The 16,032-nt window shown below is 42.9% G+C and overlaps 1 protein-coding gene across 4 annotated transcripts in view; it reads right to left on the reverse strand.

The window, feature by feature from the left end:
* The window catches only part of adpgk (ADP-dependent glucokinase), a 43,762-nt gene that overhangs the window by 12,064 nt on the left and 15,666 nt on the right, over positions 1-16,032 (reverse strand). For all 4 annotated transcript variants that reach the window (XM_034175945.1, XM_034175944.1, XM_034175942.1 and 1 more), the window contains one exon: positions 14,417-14,515. In XM_034175945.1, coding sequence (XP_034031836.1) covers positions 14,417-14,515 — 99 coding nt within the window. The remainder of the gene's footprint in view (positions 1-14,416; positions 14,516-16,032) is intronic.

Raw genomic sequence — 16,032 nt, forward strand, 5'->3', positions numbered from 1 at the left:
TCTTCCATTCCAGCTTATTAATTAATCAAAAACCCAGACAGAGCTTTAATTCATTTGAAAACTTGACTCTTAGTCTTGTCCATCCAAATTGGAAGTCCCAAAAACCAGTTTTATTTGTTATTATCTATCGTCCACCTGGTCGTTACTGTGAGTTTCTCTGTGAATTTTCAGACCTTTTGTCTGACTTAGTGCTTAGCTCAGATAAGATAATTATAGTGGGCGATTTTAACATCCACACAGATGCTGAGAATGACAGCCTCAACACTGCATTTAATCTATTATTAGACTCTATTGGCTTTGCTCAAAATGTAAATGAGTCCACCCACCACTTTAATCATATCTTAGATCTTGTTCTGACTTATGGTATGGAAATTGAAGACTTAACAGTATTCCCTGAAAACTCCCTTCTGTCTGATCATTTCTTAATAACATTTACATTTACTCTGATGGACTACCCAGCAGTGGGGAATAAGTTTCATTACACTAGAAGTCTTTCAGAAAGTGCTGTAACTAGGTTCAAGGATATGATTCCTTCTTTATGTTCTCTAATGCCATATACCAACAGAGTGCAGAGTAGCTACCTAAACTCTGTGAGATAAAGTATCTCGTCAATAGTTTTACATCCTCATTGAAGACAACTTTGGATGCTGTAGCTCCTCTGAAAAAGAGAGCTTTAAATCAGAAGTGTCTGACTCCGTGGTATAACTCACAAACTCGCAGCTTAAAGCAGATAACCCGTAAGTTGGAGAGGAAATAGCGTCTCACTAATTTAGAAGATCTTCACTTAGCCTGGAAAAAGAGTCTGTTGCTCTATAAAAAAGCCCCCCGTAAAGCTAGGACATCTTACTACTCATCACTAATTGAAGAAAATAAGAACAACCCCAGGTTTCTTTTCAGCACTGTAGCCAGGCTGACAAAGAGTCAGAGCTCTATTGAGCCGAGTATTCCTTTAACTTTAACTAGTAATGACTTCATGACTTTCTTTTCTAACAAAATTTTAAATATTAGAGAAAAAATTACTCATAACCATCCCAAAGACGTATTGTTATCTTTGGCTGCTTTCAGTGATGCCAGTATTTGGTTAGACTCTTTCTCTCCGATTGTTCTGTCTGAGTTATTTTCATTAGTTACTTCCTCCAAACCATCGGCATGTTTATTGGACCCCATTCCTGCCAGGCTGCTCAAGGAAGTCCTACCATTACTTAATGCTTCGATCTTAAATATGATCAATCTATCTTTATTAGTTGGCTATGTACCACAGGCTTTTAAGGTGGCAGTAATTAAACCATTACTTAAAAAGCCATCACTTGACCCAGCTATCTTAGCTAATTACAGGCCAATCTCCAACCTTCCTTTTCTCTCAAAAATTCTTGAAAGGGTAGTTGTAAAACAGCTAACTGATCATCTGCAGAGGAATGGTCTATTTGAAGAGTTTCAGTCAGGTTTTAGAATTCATCATAGTACAGAAACAGCATTAGTGAAGGTTACAAATGATCTTCTTATGGCCTCAGACAGTGGACTCATCTCTGTGCTTGTTCTGTTAGACCTCAGTGCTGCTTTTGATACTGCTGACCATAAAATTTTATTACAGAGATTAGAGCATGCCATAGGTATTAAAGGCACTGCGCTGCGGTGGTTTGAATCATATTTATCTAATAGATTACAATTTGTTCATGTAAATGGGGAATCGTCTTCACAGACTAAGGTTAATTATGGAGTTCCACAAGGTTCTGTGCTAGGACCAATTTTATTCACTTTATACATGCTTCCCTTAGGCAGTATTATTAGATGATATTGCTTAAATTTTCATTGTTACGCAGATGATACCCAGCTTTACCTATCCATGAAGCCAGAGGACACACACCAATTAGCTAAACTGTAGGATTGTCTTACAGACATAAAGACATGGATGACCTCTAATTTCCTGCTTTTAAACTCAGATAAAACCGAAGTTATTGTACTTGGTCCCACAAATCTTAGAAACATGGTGTCTAACCAGATCCTTACCCTGGATGGCATTACCCTGACCTCTAGTAATACTGTGAGAAATCTTGGAGTCATTTTTGATCAGGATATGTCATTCAGTGCGCATATTAAACAAATATGTAGGACTGCTTTTTTGCATTTACGCAATATCTCTAAAATTAGAAAGGTCTTGTCTCAGAGTGATGCTGAAAAACTAATTCATGCATTTATTTCCTCTAGGTTGGACTATTGTAATTCATTATTATCAGGTTGTCCTAAAAGTTCTGTTATGTGTCGACGCGGGTTGAGGAGCGGACCTGCGTCAGACGGAACCCAGCGCTACAAATAAACAGAAAAGCGGTTCCAAAAACAATATATTTATTTCACCCGCTGTGCTTAAAAAGTGTAAAAACAAAAATAGCGTCCTTCTGGTGGAGTGACTGTTGGTACGCTCTCCAGCGCCCGCAAGGATCAAAGCCCAGCGCTCCTGGACCCACTACCACCGCCAAACACCCCCCAGGTGGACATGACAAACTGACTCTCTGTGAAGCAAAGAAGAGGTGAGGTAAGTCAGCAGTTACAACAATAACTTTCAAAAGACACACACTATCAGCAACACATTCAGGTCTGTATCTTTTTTAACTTTATGCAAATGAGCAGCTTCTCACAACAGGTGGAGGATCACTTATCCGCACGCCACAGCAGTGAGAAGCAAGCTGCACAATTCTCATCACAATTCAAGTATACTGTGTAACAAAACATCAAGTTACTATCAACAATTAGTCAAACACTTAATCACCTTTGTTGTGTGCTGACAGCATGTGTCCTCACCCTTCCCTGCTTCACGGGCTCGATGTGTCAAACCCAGGCGCGGTCCTCAGTGTCTCACAAACGAACATCACAAGGTCGAGTTCCCGGCAGTTCTGCTTGAATCACACATGTCTTAAATGCAGAACGCCATCCAATTATCTGCTTCAGCTGAAAGTCTTTAAGGTTGCATGTGAGCACCAGTCACAGGTGCTACACATGATGTTGATGAGGGTGAGGACTCTTCAGCCAGCACCTTCTCCACAGACAAATCAGTTTCCATGCCACCTGAAGAGCAAAGAAAAGAAAAGAACACCAAAATATCCAGCCACACCCCCCAACACACAACAGTACCCCCCCATCAACGGGAAGCCTCCCGGCGACCGAACAGACCAGGCCCGAGAACAGCACCTCCCCTCCGGGGTCCACGTCAGGAAGCAGACAGCACTACGCTCCCAAGGTCCACCACAGACAGCAGGACAGGCACCGCAGCTGGAAGGCCGGCTGGCATCAACAAAAGCCCCAAAACATTCCCCAGTACAATTCAACACACAGAAAAAAAAAAAAACATAAAACCCACCCAAAACCTCCCCAGGGGACCGTCCCATCAAACCCCGGGAAGAAAAGAAAAACTCCCAAACGCAAAAACCCAACACAGCCCCACAAACACAATACAAACGTAAATGCATAAAAGAAAAATAACAAACAACCCCCCCAGAATGACCTGCAGAGCCCAACCCCCCCCAGAAGGCCTTCATCGCCAGTTCCAGGAGGAACAGCCAGAACCATAATCCCACAAAGGTCCCCAGGTGTACATGGAGCAAACGGCGCACCCCAGAGGACCGTACCATCAACCCCAGGAGGTACCCTCCCCACAACCCCGGAACCCCAGACCCGGTCACACTTGGCTAGTTGGCCCCAAGCCAATTCCCCCCCAGAGGACCGTCCCATCAACCCTGGAGGTGGAACCCGGAAGGAAACAGAACAAAATCAAAAATCAACCCCCGGAGGACTACCAAAAACAACCCCGGGGGGATATAAAACGACCGTAAACCCTGTTACCCTCCCCGGCACCCCGAAAGACCCCAGGTCCCTCCCAGAGCCCCTCGGCGGCTCAACTTTGGCGAACGGCACAAAACATTAAGCCGGAGAAGGGAACAGGAAAAAACTAACCCAGCTCCAACCCCAAGGTGCAGCAGAGAACCGGAAATACGTCCGGTGCCCCAACTCGACCATACCCCAGCCTCTCGGGAGGGGCGGAACTACCGAAATGGTGAACGGCAACAGATCGGCCCACCCCTCCGACTGAGGTAAGTCTCCGCTGCACCACACCCCGGCAACACCAATGACGAACGGTACAAAGGCTCACCGAGGCTGGAGTGGAACCGGGCCCTAACCAAACCAAGAAAAACGCCTCTAACACCCACCCCACTAGGTGCAGAGGTCTTCTGAGAATGCTCAGCGTGACCAACCTGCACCACCCCACAACCCACAAGATAAACGGTCTTGGGGCAAGTGAGGTTGGGGTTAGGGATGTAGAGAAATAAAAAACAACAAAATAAAATGACCCAACAACCCAAACAGAAAATACCTAAAAACACATAAAAAATTAACAATTAAGTGAGCCCAGGCAGACTTCTAACCGCCTAACAATCACTCCACCAGATACGCCTCTGACTCCCCATACAATTATAACCCCTATTTAAAGAAAACAAAACATTTACTCGTGCTAGATTTTTTTTTAATTTTTTTATGTGTGTTATTTTGCCTGTCCCAGAACACTTGGAGATACGTCACCATTATTTCTCTTGACGCTTACATGTCGGGGCAATACAGTAATCTCTGCTGGTCCGAGCTGCATGGGCTCGTCAACAGGAGGAGCCAGAGGTCCCGTCGGAGGAGCTTCAGTGGGGCGAAGAAGAGGCGGCCCAGATCTGTGTCGGGGAAAGCCCCGAGATGAAAAAACCCGCTCTGATGGGCGTCCTCTCTCGCGTCCACGCTCCTTCATCCAATCATCTAGACGAATCACCAACGATATTAGCTCATCTAAATTGTTTGGCTCGTCACGGACTGCCGGCTCGTCTTTTAATGACTCATTTAACCCATCTACAAACATTCCTCGTAAAGCTGCGGCGCTCCAACCTGACTGAGCAGAAACCAGAGAACATTGCATCACCGCAAAAGGCTCCGGACGACAAACAATCGGTTCGGACGCCGAATCTCTGGGTGACGGAGTTATCTGCACTAGTATCGATGATGCCGCAGCTGGAGCAGCAGGAAGCGGAACGGCTTGCGCTGCAAGCTCCGTAACACGGGCGTCTGTTTGTTTAATTTGGTTTGCGAGATGCTGTAATTGCTCCCATATTTTCTCCAAGTGTTCTTGAACTTTTTCGGCAAAAGGAACCGCTTCTGCCGCTGGGTCCATTATGGAATGGCCGGGAACTACTGTTATGTGTCGACGCGGGTTGAGGAGCGGACCTGCGTCAGACGGAACCCAGCGCTACAAATAACCAGAAAAGCGGTTCCAAAAACAATATATTTATTTCACCCGCTGTGCTTAAAAAGTGTAAAAACAAAAATAGCGTCCTTCTGGTGGAGTGACTGTTGGTACGCTCTCCAGCGCCCGCAAGGATCAAAGCCCGGCGCTCCTGGACCCACTACCACCGGCAAACACCCCCCAGGTGGACACGACAAACTGACTCTCTGTGAAGCAAAGAAGAGGTGAGGTAAGTCAGCAGTTACAACAATAACTTTCAAAAGACACACGCTATCAGCAACACATTCAGGTCTGTATCTTTTTTAACTTTATGCAAAAGAGCAGCTTCTCACAACAGGTGGAGGATCACTTATCCGCACGCCACAGCAGTGAGAAGCAAGCTGCACAATTCTCATCACAATTCAAGTATACTGTGTAACAAAACACCAAGTTACTATCAACAATTAGTCAAACACTTAATCACCTTTGATGTGTGCTGACAGCATGTGTCCTCACCCTTCCCTGCTTCACGGGCTCGATGTGTCAAACCCAGGCGCGGTCCTCAGCGTCTCACAAACGAACATCACAAGGTCGAGTTCCCGGCAGTTCTGCTTGAATCACACATGACTTAAATGCAGAACGCCATCCAATTATCTGCTTCAGCTGAAAGTCTTTAAGGTTGCATGTGAGCACCAGTCACAGGTGCTACACATGATGTTGATGAGGGTGAGGACTCTTCAGCCAGCACCTTCTCCACAGACAAATCAGTTTCCATGCCACCTGAAGAGCAAAGAAAAGAAAAGAACACCAAAATATCCAGCCACACCCCCCAACACACAACAAGTTCCCTGAAAAGCCTTCAGTTAATTCAAAATGCTGCAGCTAGAGTACTAACGGGGACTAGAAGGAGACAGCATATCTCACCCATATTGGCCTCTCTTCATTGGCTTCCTGTTAATTCTAGAATAGAATTTAAAATTCTTCTTCTTACTTATAAGGTTTTGAATAATCAGGTCCCATCTTATCTTAGGGACCTCATAGTACCATATCACCCCAATAGAGCGCTTCGCTCTCAGACTGCAGGCTTACTTGTAGTTCCTAGGGTTTGTAAGAGTAGAATGGGAGGCAGAGCCTTCAGCTTTTAGGCTCCTCTCCTGTGGAACCAGCTCCCAATTCAGATCAGGGAGACAGACACCCTCTCTACTTTTAAGATTAGGCTTAAAACTTTCCTTTTTGCTAAAGCTTATAGTTAGGGCTGGATCAGGGGACTGAACCATCCCTTAGTTATGCTGCTTTAGACTTAGACTGCTGGGGGGTTCCCATGATGCACTGAGTGTTTCTTTCTCTTTTTGCTCTGTATGCACCACTCTGCATTTAATCATTAGTGATTGATCTCTGCTCCCCTCCACAGCATGTCTTTTTCCTGGTTCTCTCCCTCAGCCCCAACCAGTCCCAGCAGAAGACTACCCCTCCCTGAGCCTGGTTCTGCTGGAGGTTTCTTCCTGTTAAAAGGGAGTTTTTCCTTCCCACTGTCGCCAAGTGCTTGCTCACAGGGGGTCGTTCTGACCGTTGGGGTTTTTACGTAATTATTGTATGGCCTTGCCTTACAATATAAAGCGCCTTGGGGCAACTGTTTGTTGCGATTTGGCGCTATATAAATAAAACTGATTGATTGATTGATTGATTGTGGGCAGTCTAAGGCACACCTGTGCACTAATCATGGTGTCTAATCAGCATCTTGATATGGCACACCTGTGAGGTGGGATGGATTATCTCAGCAAAGGAGAAGTGCTCACTATCACAGATTTAGACTGGTTTGTGAACAATATTTGAGGGAAATGGTGATATTGTGTATGTGGAAAAAGTTTTAGATCTTTGAGTTCATATCATACAAAATGGGAGCAAAACCAAAAGTGTTGCTTTTATATTTTTGTTGAGTGTATGAACAAACTAAAAGCTGTCTGGTGGTCACCATATATGGCGGCTACGGTGGACCGTTTGTTGAATGAGTGTGAGGTATGTGTGCAGTACAATGTCCGGAAATCATTCACAGCCCCTTTAGCCCACATTCCGGTCCCTGATGGGCCATTTAGACATCTTATGATGGATTTCATAGATATTTTTGTTGAGTGTATATATATATATATATATATATATATATGTACACACACACACACACGCACACACGAGGTCTATTAGATAATAAACCGACCCTTTTAGTTTTTTTTTTAACTATATGGATTTGAATGACGTGCGATTACACCAATCATGTTTGAACCCTCATGCGCATGCATGAGTTTTTTCATGCGTGTCGGTGACATCATTTCCCTGTGGGCAGGCCTTGAGTGAGATGTGGTCCCGTCCTCTCGGCTGAATTCCTTTGTTTCACACGCTGCTCGAGACGGCGCGCGTTGCTTTATCAACATTTTTTCTGGACCTGTGAGGAATATCCGAGTGGACACTATTCTTGAAATTAAGCTGGTTTTCGGTGAAAAGTTTAATGGCTGATGAGAGATTATGGGGTGTTTCTGTCGCTGTAAGGACTTCCCACAGAGCAGGACGTCGTGCAGCGCTTCCAGGTGCCGTCGTCGGCCTGTTTCGAGCTGAAAACATCCTAATTTAAGGCTTAATTCACCCAGGACGTCGTGAGAGAACAGAGAAGATTCTGAAGAGGCCGGCATGAGGGCTTTATGCGGACATTCCACTGTTTAAGGACATTTTTTAATTAAAGACGTGCGCGCAAATTCGCCGAGTTGTTTTCGTGACGACTCGGCAAATCTGTGTGCGCCGCGACAGGAAAAACACCTCCGTGTTGAAAACCATTTGTAAAATTCAGGCGGCTTTTGATGGCTTTCAACAAGTGGGTAACTGAGAAATTGTTTAACAGCTTGGGCATGTTACAACTTGCCCATTAAGGTTTCCAACGGAGGTGTTTTTCCTATCGCGACCTCCCGCGGTCGGGTCCGGCCCGACATGCGACTCTGCCCGCACGTTCTTTCATTACAAAATGTCCGTTAACAATGTAATGTACGAATAAACTCCTCATGCCGACATCTTCTGAAAGTTCTCTGTTCTCTGACGACTTCCTGGATCAAAAGAGCCTGAAATGTGGAAGTTTTCAACTTGAAACGGTGAGACGCTGCCGCCCCGAAGCAAAGATCGCCGTCAGGCGCCGTGGGCCGTCCTTACGGCGACACTACCAGACCAAAATCTCTCATCAGCCGTTAAAATTTTTACCAAAAACCAGCTGAATTTATCGAATGGTGTCCACTCAGTGCCTTACAGTTTTGAAAAAATTTTGATCAAACAAAACAGCAGTCTCTGAGCCATTCCTAAACAATGAAAAAACGACAAGAGGGTGGGCGACTCAAAGACTGCCCACAGGCGAATGACGTAACCGACAGGCGTGAAAAAACTCTCGCATGCCCACAAGGGTTCAAGCATGTCTGATGTAATCACATGTGATTCAAATCCATATGGTTTTTGAAAAAAATAATAAGGTCGGATACTTTTCTAATAGACCTCATATATATATATATATATATATATATATATATATATATATATATATACACACACACACACACACAACACAGTTATTGCTAGTTACATTAACTGATGAGATTATAATGTCTTTGCAATCTTTACGTTTCATTGAGCTCCTCAGTGTTGTCAAGTTTTAGCTTCACATGGACCACAATGGAAATAAGTGTTTGTTTTATTGTGTCATCTGTGTATCATTGATATATTCACCTTTCTGTGTTTATACTGATTTTACAAATTTAACTCAATCAATTCTGTAAATACTGATACTTTTTGTTTTACTCTAAATACTATTTTATAAAACTTTCATGTTGATTTAAATCATGTAATATATAAACCCACTGGGCTTGCTGGTGATTTTTCCACAGTTTTGTCACCTTGATAGAAACTGAAGGCAGGTGTCAGGTCCTTCACGATGCCTCTCATATTTTCTTTGATTTGTGTGGACTGAAATATGTATATGCATTGTATTGACTGTGATGCATATTTCATCGTATTGACTGTGTGATACCTCAGTGATATCAAAATAATTTATGACTGAAAATAAAATGTGAATTGTTCTTAACAATGAGTTTTGTTTTTCCGCAAAAGAATGTGGTTCTTCTGGAACAATATCAGGATCTCCAAGATTGATGCCAGCCAATATTTCTTTATATAAAAGGATTAAACAACAAGAAGCCGTGCATTATACGGTTTGAATGCACGACGCAGAGTCTAAAACACCACAATGCGAAGCGGAGTGGTGTTACTCCGCGAAGTGCATTCAAACCGTATAATGCACGGCTTAGAGTTGTTTAATCTGCTTATACCATGGTCCCACACAGTGAGCTAACACACAAATATTTATTTAAGAGAATTTGATAAAAATGCGTAAGTATTTGGGACGACTTTATGCCAGTCTCAAGATATTTTGCCTCCGATGCGCTTACCGAGTCTGCGGGCTCAGTAAATGCCGCAGTGGGTCACTCACACCAGCCCCTTCTCTGCTGTGTGGAGCTCCGGCCAATTCTGGCAACAGGTCCAGAGACTACGCTCACTGTTTTGATGCGGACCGCTCTGGCAGCCTGCAAGGATAGACTTCTTGCGGAAAAATCCACAGCGCCGCAGGGTCTGGGTATACCGCAGCCACAGAGCTCTGTGGCCACTGAGAGAGGTTCTCTTCTTCTTTCCCGTCTTCAATCTTGTCCAGTTCGTCCGATGTTAAATCTTTACCCCGTTGCTTTTGCTGTTCTTCTCGTTTGTTCTCCTCCTCTTTCCATTCCTCAAACGTTTTATTTTGGCCAAAAATATTAAAATTCACTTGGAAATCCATGTTTTATCTCGTTTCTGTCATTCACCTGTCAAAACACAGCTGATCTGCGTGCTGCTACGGTGACGACCAGAGTGGAGTGATTATAACAGTGACTTAACTCGCCGAACTACTTGTGCACGCCAGTTAGACATGGAATTCTCACTGACCATAGTATAAATCAGTGGTGGGCACAGTTCCGATAATCCGATAACCGATAATTGTTGATAAATGTTTTCATTATCAGATTATCTTTTCAGATAACTTTGAAAACCATTATCAGACTAATTATCTTCCGATAAATTTTTGTCCGATAATTTTTAGACCGGTAACGTGGTAAACAAAGCTGAACAGCTACAAACTCTTATAAAATTTAAAATCAGTTGAACACCTACCTGTTAAATGTTTTGTAGCAAATGTGTAGTTCTACCCTCTGCAAAAAGAGGAGAGCTGCTTCTAGAAGAAACCGCACTATCCTCTGCAGGCAAAGGAGAGCTGGTCACACACACAAAAAACTCATTTCTCTTAACCCCATACTGATATGATGGCAATATCACCCAAGTCGTCCAGAGGCATACATTTTTAATTTATAGTTCAAATTTTAACCAAACTCATTTCGGACAAGTTATTTAAATCTGAAGTTTTATAAAGTGAAAATATCAGATATATGGTTTAGTTTTAAAGTAATGCGCTAATGTTTATGGTTTTAGTGTTCACATGCTGTGTTCAGGTGCATTATGGGTAAAGGATAATTTCAGTACATTCACAACATGAAAAATGCATTTGAGACTGATCAGGCTCCACGGGTAACAGCATTAAACTCTAGTGCCTAAAACTCTTGTGAATATATTCTCTGGGTTTATAGACGTTATTGTGTTTGCGTTTATTAAATTCCACGCTTCTTAAATGTAGCAGAGTAGCAGCAGACACAGATTATCTGGAATTTTGTTTTGGCAAGTTTTCACGGTCTCTACTGCCATCTACTGACCAGTAGTGTTCATGGTAGTATTCAAACTGAAGCTGGGCTGATATTTTCAATCACTGTACTCGGTTCCAGCTAAAACTATACCACAGAACCGCGCGGTGTAAAAGTTCAGAGCGCACGATTTATGTTCTCACACACATTGTACATTCAAAAACCACACGTCGGACTCATGTTTCCAGAAGCAAAACATAAACAGAAGCTTTTTTTTCAAACTTAATTTACAAAAACTCTCGATGTGAGACATCAAAGTTTAAAAAACAAAACAAAAAAAACATTACAAGACAGGTCTGCGGTGTTTGCACAGGCACAATGCGAGAGGTGGTCGTGAGATGTTAAACGCAGCTCGTTACTCCATGTATACTAAACGATGCAGGATGTACGATTAACCTGAAACTCGGTGCGATCCAAAAAATTCTCGCACAAATGAAAAAAATCAACTAAAAAAGGGCCAAAACTCGCAGAGTGTAAACCCAGCTTAAGTACTGAACATCTGGCACCAGCTAGTAAATCATGGCAGCGTTTTATTTATTTTTGACACCGGCTATATCAGATGGTTATCTAATTACAACTTGGCTTTTTTTTTTTTTTTTTTTTTTTGAAAATGCCTGTTTTTGCAAATAAAAAATATTAATATTTTACAAAAGCACATTTATCTGTAAACACCAACACATGACACACGTCACATTAACATGATGGTTTATATAATGAATGACTCAACCAACCAGTGTTTAGCAGAGGCACATTTTACCCGGAATCCTTTGCGATCTGTCTGTTTGTTACAAAACTTCAGAATTAGTGCATTATTCAACATTAAAAGATGTATGTTATATTTTAACTTTGTACAAATGACAGAACTGACATTAATGGAGTTATTCTATCAGTATTAATTTTATTTATACACCAAACCATAACTCAGCATTGCTTTACTTTCCAAGACCTCCGCCTGACGGGAGCATTGTGATTGAGTAGAGAGTTGAGCTTTATGGTTCCTCTCAGCTTGCTTCTGTGCTGGATATATGTTATATTTTAACTTTGTACAAATGACAGAACTGACATTAATGGAGTTATTCTATCAGTATTCATTTTATTTATACACCAAACCATAACTCAGTATTGCTTTATTTTCCAAGACCTCCGCCTGACTGGAGCATTGTGACTGAGTAGAGAGTTGAGCTTTATGGCTCCTCTCAGCTTGTTTCTGTGCTGGAAGCCATGTAGTAAACAGGAGATTCCAGCAGGGGGCAAGATGTTCAAAGACAGAAGTGCTGACTCATTGTTTGGGTCTGTTGTTGCTTTTGATGCTTCCAGAAGCGATCCTGGTGTTAAAACTCAAAATCAGCTTGTTAGTAGTTGCAAGTGTACCAGAGACAATACTGGAATTTATCGGTTATCTGTAACTTCCGATACATTTTTGGGCGGTTTGTCGTTTTATCTTTATCATAGATAACTTTTCAGTTATCTGATTATCTGTTATCGAAGTTAATTTTTTGGTTATCTGTGCCCACCACTGGTATATATATATACACTCAACAAAAATATAAACGCAACACTTTTGGTTTTGCTCCCATTTTGTATGAGATGAACTCAAAGATCTAAAACTTTTTCCACATACACAATATCACCATTTCCCTCAAATATTGTTCACAAACCAGTCTAAATCTGTGACAGTGAGCACTTCTCCTTTGCTGAGATAATCCATCCCACCTCACAGGTGTGCCATACCAAGATGCTGATTAGACACCATGATTAGTGCACAGGTGTGCCTTAGACTGCCCACAATAAAAGGCCACTCTGAAAGGTGCAGTTTTATCACACAGCACAACGCCACAGATGTCGCAAGATTTGAGGGAGTGTGCAATAGGCATGCTGACAGCAGGAATGTCAACCAGAGCTGTTGCTCGTGTATTGAATGTTCATGTCTCTACCATAAGCCATCTCCAAAGGCGTTTCAGAGAATTTGGCAGTACATCCAACCAGCCTCATAACCGCAGACCACGTGTAACCACACCAGCCCAGGACCTCCACATCCAGCATGTTCACCTCCAAGTTCGTCTGAGACCAGCCACTCGGACAGCTGCTGAAACAATCGGTTTGCATAACCAAAGAATTTCTGCACAAACTGTCAGAAACCGTCTCAGGGAAGCTCATCTGCATGCTCGTCGTCCTCATCGGGGTCTCGACCTGACTCCAGTTCGTCGTCGTAACTGATTTGAGTGGGCAAATGCTCACATTCGCTGGCGTTTGGCACGTTGGAGAGGTGTTCTCTTCACGGATGATGCGAAGGAGATGTGTTGCACTGCATGAGGCAAATGGTGGTCACACCAGATACTGACTGGTATCCCCCCCAATAAAACAAAACTGCACCTTTCAGAGTGGCCTTTTATTGTGGGCAGTCTAAGGCACACCTGTGCACTAATCATGGTGTCTAATCAGCATCTTGGTATGGCACACCTGTGAGGTGGGATGGATTATCTCAGCAAAGGAGAAGTGCTCACTATCACAGATTTCGACTGGTTTGTGAACAATATTTGAGGGAAATGGTGATATTGTGTATGTGGAAAAAGTTTTAGATCTTTGAGTTCATCTCATACAAAATGGGAGCAAAACCAAAAGTGTTGCGTTTATATTTTTGTTGAGTGTATATATATATATATATATATATATATACATACACACACACAGACCAATTTTTTCAGGCCGTATTTTTTTTTTCCAAAATACAGTTTATTTATGTTTGAGAAGTCACTCTCACATTTCTCAGGTGCAAATATGACTCAAGAAAATATTTTATATTTAGTGGTAACTTTGTGGAACAGCATCCCTCATCATGTGGTAAATGCTCCAAGTGTTATTACTTCAAAGGAATACAGTGATTTTTATGGTGTTTTTTATGGTGGTGGTGTTATTTTATGGTGATTTTTATTGATTGACGATTTTATTATGGTGTTTGATGACTTTTACTGTGCTAGTTTTATATGGTTATATTTATGAGTTTTACTATGATGCTTTTTTAAAATGACAAATGATGTGTACTTTTATACACATTTTATGAATAATTAATTATCACTGACTGTGATTTTGCACCACAGCTGCTGGCAGTTTGCATGCTCTTATCTTATCAATAATATTAGCAAGTTTGGTCCTGAATACAATTAAAAAAATCAACAAGAACTTCATTCAAGCTACACTTTGAACATACTTCGAGGGGATAACTTGTTGAAGCCATGGCAGAAAACGCAAGAGAACACACAGAAAGTGTCCTTTACAAGCTCTACTGAACCCAAGCAAGAGTCCGTTACTAATGGCAGTGGCTGGAACATAAAACATATCCAATGTTGCTTTTGTCATGTACCTCCTGCATGATGCTGTTCATGTAGTCCTTGTCGGTCATGCTTGCCAGCTCAAGATGGATGGGAATGTCTTTACGAATGTCAGATATGGCTGCCACTGCCTGCAAAGAAGAATCCAACACAACCGGTAAGACAAGATCTTGGACAAAGTTAGTGTCCTTTCAATCAAAGACACATGAATGCCCCAGAGCAACATTTTCTGTGAGCAATTAACATCTTCTACTTGTTGAACCTTGAGAGGAAATGAAAATGAAATCTATAAACTTTGACAATTGTACTGTCAGAAGCTATTTCAAACTTAAAGAGGAATTCTGTGATTTTTCAACCTGGGCTCTATTTTTATGCTTCTGAGATTCATCTTTTCACTTGGTACAAATATGATTTTAAATGAGTGCAGCACTGATTTATAACCAAAACACCATCACGGGCTAAAAGGATGCATAATGTAATTGTACAGGGCGAGCTAAAAATAGGAGCAATCAGAATAAACAGTTTCTTGTCACAGCTGAAGATGTGATATGTTCATTGCTGTTCAAAGGAGAACATCATCAACTTGTAATGACTCAGTGGAGACTGGAGCTTCTGAACAGGCACAAGGCTAAGGTAAGAGGCTAACTGTATAATAGTTGTTTTGAAACACGACACTTCTATTGTCATTTTCACCTGCTCATTGGAGACAAGTGGTTTACTGTGTGTTTTTAGCATACCCCATAAAATTACATCCATCCATCCATTTTCTTCCACTTATCCAGAGTCAGGTCGCGGGGGCAGCAGCTCAAGCAAAGCCGCCCAGACCTCCCGATCCACACACACCTCCCCCAGCTCCTCTGGGGGAACCCCACGGCGTTCCCAAGCCAGCCGAGAGACGTAGTCCCTCCAGCATGTCCTGGGTCTTCCCCGGGGCCTCCTCCAGATGGGACGTGCCCAGAACACCTCTCCAGCGAGGCGTCCAGGGGGCATCCGGAAAAGATGCCCGAGCCACCTCAACTGGCTCCTTTCGACATGGAGGAGCAGCGGCTCGACTCCGAGCTCCTCCCGAGTGACCGAGCTCCTCACCCTATCTCTAAGGGAGCGCCCAGCCACCCTGCGGAGGAAACTCATCTTGGCCGCTTGTACTCGCGATCTCGTTCTTTCGGTCATGAGCCAAATCTCATGACCATAGGTGAGGATCAGAACGTAGATCGATCGGTAAATCGAGAGCTTTGCCCCCCTACTCAGCTCTCTCTTCACCGTGACGGTCCGATACAGCGACCGCATCACTGCAGATGCTGCACTGATCCATCTGTCGATCTCACGCTCCATCCGTCTCTGTGTGAACAAGACCCTGAGATACTTAAACTCCTCCACTTGAGGCAAGGACACTCCACCGGCCTGAAGAGGGCAAAGCACCTTTTTCCAGTCGAGAACCATGGCCTCGGATTTGGAGGTGCTGATTTTCATCCCGGACGCTTCACACTCGGCTGCAAACTGCCCCAGTGCACGCTGAAGGTCCTGATTTGATGAAGCCAACAGAACCACATCGTCCGCAAACAGCAGTCATTTAGCCCATGATGTTTGCATACCAAATTAGTATTGCTATGATTGAAATAGTTGTCCTTCGTGAAGGATCAAACCCAAA

This window comes from Thalassophryne amazonica, chromosome 8 (genome assembly GCF_902500255.1).
Source record: "Thalassophryne amazonica chromosome 8, fThaAma1.1, whole genome shotgun sequence".
Taxonomy (NCBI): Eukaryota; Metazoa; Chordata; class Actinopteri; order Batrachoidiformes; family Batrachoididae; genus Thalassophryne; species Thalassophryne amazonica.